The sequence below is a fragment of the Silurus aristotelis genome (assembly GCF_946808225.1).
Source record: "Silurus aristotelis genome assembly, chromosome: 21".
Taxonomy (NCBI): Eukaryota; Metazoa; Chordata; class Actinopteri; order Siluriformes; family Siluridae; genus Silurus; species Silurus aristotelis.
Window position 1 is genome coordinate 20,610,635 of NC_139594.1, and position 11,169 is coordinate 20,621,803.

Consider the following 11,169-nt stretch of genomic DNA (forward strand, 5'->3'; position numbering starts at 1 on the left):
CAGAGCATGACCCATCAAATCTTGTCCCGCTCTGCGCTCGTTTGCGTTGGGTGTGCAGGTCTCTACCTCCATCATCATCATCATCATCATTATCATCATCATCATCATCATCATCAGTTTCTGAGCTCTGAGTTCTCTTGTCATTTCGATTTATCTCAGTGACTTGAATCTTTTAATTCAGTTTAACAAAATGATTCTTTAAATGACTCCCTTTTCTGTACCGCAGATCAGGACCTTCTACTGGACAGAGGAAATGGACTGGGACACAAGAGAATTACTGTACATGAGGGAAGATTAATTGTAATTGAACACAAATAAAATAAAAAGCTACCAGCTATTATTACACATTCCGAATATCAGGGATGTTTAATCTTTATCACACCTGATGTGGATTTGATTAGTTGCAATGAAAACCTGCACCCACACCGGCCCTATGGGAAAAGATTAGACACCCGGTGATATATTATAAACCACAATCAAGCACTTTCTGTCTCCTTCTGACTGTCAGGATTTGGGAGAATTCTATGAATGTGCTTCTGTTATTTTGCCACCAGATGTCGCCACTGGCCCCCTTCTTCCTACTCTATACGCCCTAAGTAACTGCCTTATTTACATATGTTATTATTACAATTATGTCATAGACTAGTTTATCTATATTTTATATATAGAATGTGTTTTTCTATATATTTTCTATTTACATAATGTTTTAAGTACAAGATATCAAATGTAGTTTTATTAAACAATGAAACCTGTGATATTTCATTTACTCTGTTAACACATTTCATTGTGTTGTTTCTGCTTCAGCAGGAGCACAAAAAACAAAAAAAAACCTTTATGGCGTACCTAGGAAAGAACGATTAGTGATTGGGGCAGACTTTAATGGGCATGTAGGTGAAGGGAACAGAGGTGATGAGGAGGTGATGGGTAGGTCTGTGAGCAACAGTATGGTTTTATGCTGAGGAAGAGCACCACAGATGCCTTATTTGCTTTGAGGATGTTGATGGAAAAATATAGAGAAGGTCAGAAGGAGTTGCATTGTGTGTTTGTGGATTTAGAGAAAGCGTACGACAGTGTGGAGAGAGGAGTTGTGGTATTGTAGGAGGAAGTCTGGTGTGTCAGAGAAGTATGTGAGGGTGGTGCAGGACATGTATAAGGACAGTGTTACAGCAGTGAAGTGTGCATTGGGAACAACAGACTGGTTCAAGGTGAAGGTTGGACTGCATCACGGATTGGCTCTGAGCCCTTTCCTGTTTGCAGTGGTGATGGACAGGTTGACGGACGAGGTCAGACAGGAGTCTCCCTGGACTATGATGTTTGTGGATGATATTGTGATTTGTGGTGAGAGTAGTGAGCAGTTGAAGAAGATCCTGGAGAGGTGGAGGTACACGCTGGAGAGAAGGGGAATGAAAGTCAGTAGGAGTGAGACAGAGTACATGTGTGTGAATGAGAGGGAGGGCAGTGGAGGGGTGCAGTTGCAGGGAGAAGAGGTGGAGAAGGTGGAGGAGTTCAGGTACCTGGGGTCAACAGTGCACAGTAATGGAGAGTGTGTTAGAGAAGTGAAGAAAAGAGTGCAGGCAGGGTGGAGTGGGTGGAGAAGAGTGACAGCAGGAGTGATTTGTGATAGAAGAGTATCTGTGAGAGTGAAAGGAAAAGTTTATAGGACTGTGGTGAGACCTGAGATGTTGTATGGTTTAGAGTCAGTGGCATTGAGTAAAAGACAGGAGGTGGAGGTGGAGGTAGCAGAGCTGAAGATCTTGAGATTTTCATTGAGAGTGACGACGATGGACAGGATTAGAAACTTGTATTAAAGTTTATTAGAATGAAAGCGCATGTTGGATTTTTTTGGAGACAAGGTGAGAAAGGTTAGATTGAGGAATGAGAAAAAGAGGAAGACCAAGGAGGAGGTTTATGGATGTGGTGAGGGAAGACATGCAGGTAGTTGGTTCGAAAGAGGTAGATGTAGAGGACATCGGGGATGGAGACAGACAAACCTCTGTGGCAACCCCTAATGGGAGCAGCCGAAAGAAGAAGAAGAAGTCATTATAGTGTATTATTTTGTGATACTGTTGCATTTCTTAACACACTAATCCATTGATATTAAATTAAGATGCTGTCAAGGTGGCGAATATGACGCGGAAGCGGAAAATAACTCAATCATCGTTTATTCAGACTTGATCCGAAACACAAACGCGGAGAGTCACACACGGAAAGAATATCCGCTCGGGACGAGTAATCCAATAAAGAAAGCAAACTCCAGAAACAAAAGTAAAGTCCACCGGCTAAGCGTAATCCACAAAGGAGACGAGTCAGGAGACGGCACCAGCTGGGAGGGCTAGCGGTCGCGGATCCACGGGATCACCAGCATGACATTCAAGAACCGACAGCCTGTGACTCGATAACGTGAGTTCATATACTCATCTCCTAAACGAGTCACAGCTGTCAGCAATCAAAGCCGGCGCGGCATAACGAGGCAGCGTGACTGCTGCCGAGGGGGGCGTGGCAGGGCGATCCCTGACAGATGCAAAGCAAGTCATGAGGCTAAATAAGAGCTACAATGACCATGCATAATCACTAGTTTAATAACAATTTTAAATTAATGTTTATTGAAGTACATTTCAGTAGATTCTTTAGATGATGCTCTTCACCAAAAAAAACCATATTATATTACCCTAAAGTCTAAATACAATGAAAAAAAATGTATGGAAACAAACAAAAAAGACACTATCCACCACATCAGAGCCTTTTGAGTTTCTTCTGAATTCCTGAGGGTTCTCCATATTCAGAGGTAGCAGCTTCTCCAGACACTAAAACAAAAAGATAAAAATATAATTCACTGTTTTTATTTAAAATTTAGTTTCTATTTTTGCTTAGTTAAATAATATATCCCAAACCAATAGATCAGTTATAACTATAATGGTTTTGATTTCAATTTCTATATTAATATGGTACATAAAATAAGCAAAATACTAACTGATAGGTGGCTCATTTTTGCTCTGCTTTCTTTTTCCTTTAATCATCCTTTGGATTTTCTTCAGGAGTTCAATCACCTGCATCTCATTAGTCTTCACCTTATTATTAAGAACATGATACCTATGCTTACACTGATCTAACAACCACTTGAATTCTGCTTTAGCTCCCTCGACATGCTGCTCAATAGAGACCTCTCCTAACCAATCTCCCCGAGAAAACAAAAGCATAGTGTGGTCCCAAACATCAGCACCCAAAAGCTCCATGTGCTCTTCCACAGCAATTTTGTGTCTCTTCAAAAATGTAGCTCCTAATGGATAAACCAGCAGAAAGGCACGTGGCCCTTCGCCAAGCATCTCAACACCGTGCCTCAGTTCCTGCTTAAATTCATCTGAAGAGGCTTCTGCAGGAACCCAGTTCCAACTTGGTGTATCGACAACAGTGACTTGCATGCCGGCAATTTTGTTTGTTTCCATTACACAGACTTCTGTTTGCTGATCACTTCCAAACACATCTTTATTCAGGATGGTGTTTCCAGAAGAACTTTTTCCTGCCCACCGTCCACCCATCAATATGATCTTTACAGGATCTGTTTCTGTTGGAAAATAAATATTGTAAATAACAAAACCAAACCTCTACACTACTCAACCTCTACTGTTTCAGCTTGATTGTGCTTGTACTAAATTAAACTGTTAAGTAGGTTTCTTGTCAGGACTTGTCATGTGTATAAGTATGTGAGAACAAAGGGGCTCTCCTGCATGCTGTGTGTGTGTGAGACGTGTGAAAGGTTGCGGTTCCTTTAAGTTTTGAATTTTTTTTTCAATAAAGAACACTTGCTGTGCTCAAGTGATCTGGTCATAGTTGTTTTGTTCTTTCAAATGAAATAGACACAGAAATGTAAACTTTATTAATGTATTTTTCCTTCAATGTACCCACTTTTTTACTGCAGGCGTAGGAATGCTTGTGATAAGTCAGTCAATTCAGTGTCATCTTAGATCACCAAACACACCCACACACACACACCCACACACACACACACACACACACACACACACACACACACACACACACTTCATGGTTCTGTTTAATTTTGGTTCTATCTTAACTACATTTAATCTACTCCTCAATTTTCTTGATAGATCCTGCTACTGATAGAAAACAACTGCCACAAGATACCATTAAAAAAAATCCACCTACCTGTTGCTGCAGCTGCCATGTTTCCTCAACGCTCTTTCTTAGTACATCAAACTATAAGTCTGATAGTAGAAGGTGAGTAAAATCTTACATCAGGCACGTCTATGATGCCGACAAAATATTTTACCGTCTGCTTGTATTAACAGGAAGCCCTGCATAAGTGAAACTGAAAGGAGCTTACTGTAACTCAAAATTTCGTCATAACCACACTATATGAGTTAACTGTGGTGCCTTTGAATCGCATATGCACAGGGCAAGTACATATAAACAGATCAAAATCTGAATGAGCTTTCTGCTAAGTGTCCTCACACACACAAGGAATTTGTTTTGATGACAGAACTTTTTTTTTTGTACTCAAAAAAAATGAAACGATAGATTTTCCAGCTTCACCCTCTCACAGTGTCAACCCTGGTTTGAGCCCAAATCCAACATTGAGTTTTTTGGAATAAAACTATTTTAACATTAGAAATTGGATTCAAACTGATTTATTTACTTAGTGAATATATTCAAAGTGAACTTTTGGTTTGTTTAATAAATAGTGTTAGCACCGCTATCTTCCAAGCCATTAAAATGTACAAGTAAGCTAGTGGTTAAGTTCCATAGTAAGTATTTAAAACAAAAAGTCATGTAAGTGACAGACATTGGAAACATCATAAAGCATGACAACCATAAACAAGCATTCCTGAAGATCCTCCACTGATTCCCTGGTATATTTATTTGACGTGTTCATGACAGTTTTGGAGAACTTTGGAGAACAGTTTCTGACTGTATGCAGGAATCAGATGGACCATGGCATAGTCAGAGTTCTCAGTGTAGCTCATGGGATGGCATTATAGGCATGATTTATTGGAGTGTAACAGTGATGTAGAATTTTCTCCCCTCTGATCAGTCATTTAATAGGTTGTGTGCGCGCTCCACACACTAGATCTGTTCGGGGAGTGTGTGCTGTTTCCACGGTGGCTTGCAGTGGAATATAAACACCAACCAGAATGAATCTCGTGCGGGGAGTAAAAGGCTAAAAAAAGACTTAATATCAGGAAAATAGTGATGGAAAGATTGTCATTTTAGTTATTTGGTTCTTTGAATCTCATTCATCAAAATGAAGAATTATTATTTTTTTTAAACGAGTCATTTATCTCATTTCGTTCTGATCCGAACTAAAATAAAATGTTAGATTTACAATAAGCAGATCCCCAACACGTCTACACACACCAATGGGAGTCACGTGATAAAGAACAAACGACTCGCACTAGAAGACCATTAGTTGTAGTTTGTCCAGTTTTTTACACAGTAACAATAATTGATCAGTTAGCAAATGAATTGTTTGCAAAAGGAAAACCATTGAAACAAAATCCATTCCAAACCCATTTTAAGATTAAACACATTATAAAAAAATATTAAACCCAATATGTGAAGCGCATCTAAGAATCTAAGAAATAAATTGTATTTACAGAAAGTACTAATGTCAAATAATATATATATATATATGTACTTTTTAACTTCATATACAGTATATATTAGTGTGTACAGTATATATTAGTGTGTAATATATACTGTAGTGTGTAAATTTATGTTTCTTATTCTCAGCATTTTTAACTAACCACAGGAGACAAGCAACATTTAAATAAACTTCAATTTTACACACAAAGAATTTTGAGGATTTATTTAATTTATTCATTACTATTTTGTCATGTTTTGTAGTCAAAGTATTAAATTGTTCATATGTATGTCCATTATTGCACTGCAAACTCTCAAACCAAACAATAGGTAACCACTTTTCAGTTTAGAGAGATGTAACTAGCTGCAATGAGTCATCACTCCAAGGCCATAATGTTAGAAATTCTCAGGAAGTGTTTTAGTAATTGAATTACCATCCATTTTATTTATACTATATAAAAAGTCAGCACCTATTATTTTCTGTCTGTTTTAGTAAACAGAATCTTGTATACTTAAGCAATTTTATTTACATGCAATTTGTAAAAGAAACATTACAATTCCTTTACAAATCTGTCAGTTCATCTGTTTATTTCTAATCAAAATGCAGGATATCATCTATTGCTGCTGAATGCAGAAGAAAAATGCTATATATTACCACAACAACAACAAAAAAGAATATTAAGCATTAAATAGCTAAATATCCTGTATACAATTATATCCACCAGTACTATTTAACTGGCAGAGGATGAGATGCTGCAGTTATTTATAATAATAATAATCTAAGCATTACAGAGAAAAAAATTACAAGAAATTTCTTTATATAAAGAAATGTGTACCCAGTATATTCCACTAATTGCTATTTAACCCAAGAGCCAATATATTATATATTTGACTCCATTGCAGTGGAGTCTCCCAAATACTTCAAAAAACAGATCAATGGAAAATCTACTTAAGTACAGGAATTAATTACATTTATTTACATTTAATTACATTACTGTTCATGACTGGTAAACATTTTATGTTGAAAATATCAATACAGGATGCTTCATGTTAAAATACACCATGGATGAGAGTCATGTTGGGAATGATGGAACTACTTAGAGGGGACTGATTGGGAGAATGGTGTCTCAGATCTGAAACCAAGCAATAAAATAAAATAACTCTTATTTCAATGCACAGCAAATACCCAATGCTTAAACTTTAAAACTCTGCATGAGTCATTACCTAGGTTCTGATTTGGAAAAACTTAGGTTCCATTCTTTTAAAGCATAGTTAAGGGATTTAGGGTGCTAGTGGACAAAAAAGTGTAAATATTACTTTCTAATTATCATGAATAGTAAAACTCAGAATTATGCAATCTGAGCAATAGCTAAAGGCTTATGTCTCCTTGTGAAACATCACTCTATTTGCTTGCTCTCTCCATTTCACTCTGATGCTATCTGCCATGCCGAGACCTTCCAGCTTCTACATGATCTGGAAAAAGAGAATAAAACTAATCTCACTAGAATAATGCAGTGTAGAGGCACAAATCTTTTTTTCCACAACTGTAAATAAATGTTAAATAAATATACAATAATACAATGTACAATATACACAAAGATATGTACATTGTGTTTATGTACTATGTGTGCAGAAGGTGTACAGTGCATTTAGAAAGTTTTCCCTTCACTTTTTTTTTTCAAATGTTATGTTGCAGCCTAAAACTACAATCATTCAATTAGATTTTTTTCAAATTATTCTACACTTAGACTTCATTATAACAAAGTGAAAACAGAATTCTAATGTCTAACTCTAAATGTCTGTATATTTCTGAAAACATTAAAATAAATGAAATATCACATGCATCTCACACTTTGCAACAAGACAATAAAATTATCTCAGGTTCCACCGATTACTCTTGATTTGTTGCTAAGATGTTGAAAAGTTTATTGATTGGAGACTCTACTATAGAAGGCCTCACAGCTGACAATGCAGATCAGAGCAAAAAAGACAAGCCATGGGGTCAAAGGAAATGCCTACAGAGCTCTGACAGGATTGTTGAAGGCACAGATCTGGGAAAGGCTACAAACAATTGGTGCTGCTGCACTAAAGAATTTTAAGAGCACAGTGGACTCCATCATTCCCAAATGGAAGAAGTGAAGAAGCCTAGCACAGGACTTGTCCAAGAGCTGGTCTCCTGGCCAAACAGAGCAATCATGGGAGAGGTTAGTAAGAGAGTTGACCAAGAACCTGATGCTCACTGAATGAGCACTGAAGATGCTGTGTGGAAAAAGACAACCATCACTGCAGCACTTCACTGATCTGGGCGGGAAGAGATGGAAGCCTCTCCTCAAAACCCATGGAAGCCCATTCAGAGTTAGGGTTAGGGTTAGGGTTACAGGCACCTGAAGGACCCTCAGACTGTATAGAAAATAATTTTCAGTTCTCATGAAACCAAGATTGAACTGTTTGGAAACCAGGTACCACTCATCACCTGTCCAAAACAATCCCAACAGTAAAGCATAAAGCATGGTGGTAGCAGCATGCCCATGGAAGCTTACAGCAAACAGGCACCTGAAGGACCCCCAGACTGTGTGGAACAAGATTCTCTTGTCTGATGAAACCAAGATTTAACAGTTTGGCCTCAATTCTAACAATTTTTTAATTCTGCAGCAGGGACTGGGAAACTGGGTTAGGGTTAAGGGAAAGCTGAATGCTGCAAAGTACAGAGATCTCCCTAATAAAACCTATTCCATTGCATTCAGGATGTCAGTCTCTGGACATCTCTGGTCAGACCTGAAAATGGCTTCCACCGACACTCTCCATCCAACCTGCCCCAGCTCGAGAAGATTTGCCCTTTAAAAATTTACATACATTTCGAATTCTGTTTGGTACTAATTCTTAATTGCTTTGTGAAAACTAGATATTTAAATGATTGTAAATAGTATCAGACTGCAACATAACAACATTAAAAGAAAGTAAAGGGTTAACCCAGATATATTTCACCATATACTGTTCAGGGGAGAGTTTACAAAGTCAGGCCTTTAAGGTCAAATTGCAGAAAAGGAACCATTCCTTTAGAACAAGCAGTATCTACTTACATTTTAAACACCATTACTTTTTTTTATTATGTAGAGAGTGTTAAATTATGGTTCTAAATGTGTAAAGGAGGAGGTGTGATAGTATGGGGGTATAAAAATTACACTTTGGAATAGTCTTCCTGACAGTGTTCGGGGCTCAGACACACTCTCCCAGTTTAAGTGGAGATTAAAGACGTATCTTTTTAGCGAGTTCTACACATAACACACATCAAATATCAGAACCTTTTACTCCAGAACATCTGATCACATGCACATTATCAACTTTTGCTGTTAATATCATTTACAGCAGCTACACTAATTCCTCTCCACTTCTTCTCTTTCTCTACCCATCCCGAGGTTACACCAGCTCCAGTTGTGTCCCACCTCATGAAGATTATGAACCTTCAAAGAGTTGATGCCCGCAAACATCCTGAACCATCTAGAGACATACCAGCACCATTTGGATTCCACTTCATGTAGAGTTTGGTCATTGGACCTTTTTGAATGTTTAAAGGCTCTGGCATGGAGAAGCTGGTGTTGGATCTTTGATGATCTTAGGTGCTGAGCTATTTTATTAGTTGCTCCTGGTTCCACAATGTCAAAAATGACTGTATAAGACTGTAGAAAGGACATTACTCATAATCACACACTCTGGTGCTCATGGTAGTTCACTCAAATGAGGATGAGTTCCTCCTAAGGTTTCTTCCTGTTACCATCTAAAAGAGTTTTTATTTGCCACAGTTGCCCAAGGCTTGCTTATTAGAGATAATACACATAATTAAATTATATATATATATTTTCCATAATTTTTACGTTCTCTAAAGCTGCTTTGAGACAATGTCCCTTGTGAAAAGCGATCTAAATGAATTTGAAAACTGAACTCTCCACAAAGATGCCAAGGTGATGAGAAGATCAGTAACACTGTGAAAATGAGTTACAGTACAGTACAGGGTCATACAGGGGTTTCCCAAAATGGGTTCCACTTGGAACAGGCCTCGCAATGGTCCATCAAAGAAGTTGAGCCCTTGTGCCATGTGTCAGGTGCAAAAGCTGCTTAAAAAACTAGACGCCTGAGTGCCGCAGGTCCACTTGTCTGTGCTCAGACTGTACGCCGCACACTGCACCAAGTTGGTTTGCATAATCATAGTCCCAGAAGGAAGTCTCTTCTGAAGCTGTCTAACAAGAAAGTCCACAAACAGTTTGCTAAAGGCAACCTTTCCAAGAGCATGAATTACTGGAACCACTTTGATTGCCAGTTATTCAGACAATAATGGCTGTATTTTGAGTTCTTTTCAGAGGACAGTAAATCTGCACTGCTATACAAGCTGCACATTGATACTCTAAAATATATCCAAGTTTAATTTCTATAGTATTTATACAGACAATTAAAAAGATATTTAATGCTAATCAGATTAACATGGTGTAAATATGAGTGATTAAAATCTTTACCTTACTTGAATAACAGAAAAAAGGCATTACATCTGAGCACTGTGCATCAACAGCCTGGGTGTCATTTAAATAGCCACAGTTTTCATTCCCCTGATAGTTATCAGGTTTTCCAGGTGTGACCGAATGAATGAGGTACAGGTGGTGATTGACACTCCTGACCACCAATCAGTAACGAGCAGGCACTATTTAGAGCGGGTTGGTTTGAGCCTGGCATGCGTCATGTCCGTATCCTCCCCTTTTTGCAGTTGCTATAGTGATTTCAGCCTGTCTTTTCAATGTGTATTCCTTTTGGATCTGTTTACTGCCCTCCCTGCAGCAGGTTATTTGAAGGATGCGTATCCTGAGCGGTGAATTGATTCTCAGGAACTCATCTATCCGCGTTTGGATCTTCCTTTTTTCGTCCTGGACGATTATTATAACTATTTAAAAGGGGATTTCTGCTGCTGCTGTTTTGCTTTTGTGATTGTTTTAACTGGTATTTTCTGGCCTACTTTGGGGTGGAGCAACATGCAAGTATCGGGGCTGGCTTAAGGACAACGCGGCCACTCCTTTTGAGTCTTGCTTTCCTCAAACTTTTAATAAAGTTTTTAATTGTTTTTCTTTTTAAGAGGTGTATATGGTGAACCATATTGTGCTTCGGTGACCGTCCATTGTATTACGGTGGAATTGTGACCTTGATTCGCTTTTTCCTTCATTTTTGTCTGAGATTTATTTTGCTTTTGATTTCTTTCAGGAGCTGGGGTCCCACGGGTGAAGGGTCTTTGGTATTTCAACGTTTGCTGTGCGACATTTTTTGACATGTATGAGTGGGTGCTCTGAGTTCATAGTGAGGTGTGTGTGTGTGGAAGTGTGCTTTTTGATAATTAGCGCTGATCACTCCAGTGGGTAACCCCAGCCCTGTATTTAATGATTCTATTTTGTTTTGTTTATTTGGAAGTTGTGTAAATTGGTTGTTTAATATTTCGTGTCTGTTTGTTTTTGTTATTTGTAATTGTCATCGGACCGTTTTTACCAGTGAGAATATTTTCTTTTCGTTCTATTTTAAATCCAAGTTTTCAATAAA

The 11,169-nt window shown here is 38.1% G+C and overlaps 1 protein-coding gene across 1 annotated transcript; it reads right to left on the minus strand.

Annotated features, from left to right (window-relative positions):
* Nucleotides 1-2,218: 2,218 nt before the first annotated feature.
* LOC310716495 (GTPase IMAP family member 4-like) lies at nucleotides 2,219-4,364 on the minus strand. The gene is made up of 3 exons (XM_083523830.1): nucleotides 4,165-4,364; nucleotides 2,972-3,562; nucleotides 2,219-2,804 (listed from the first exon to the last, which is right to left on the minus strand). Exons 1-3 carry the CDS (start codon nucleotides 4,181-4,183, stop codon nucleotides 2,734-2,736), a joined length of 681 nt encoding a protein of 226 aa, XP_083379956.1. The 5' UTR covers nucleotides 4,184-4,364; the 3' UTR covers nucleotides 2,219-2,733.
* Between the last annotated feature and the right edge of the window lie 6,805 nt (nucleotides 4,365-11,169).

What these genes read in the sequence shown, in the direction of transcription:
- LOC310716495 (XM_083523830.1), bottom strand. An exon ending in CAAAAATGAGCCACCTATCA is followed by an intron (nt 2,805 to 2,971) that starts GTTAGTATTTTG and finishes TTTTTGTTTTAG; the next exon opens with TGTCTGGAGAAGCTGCTACC.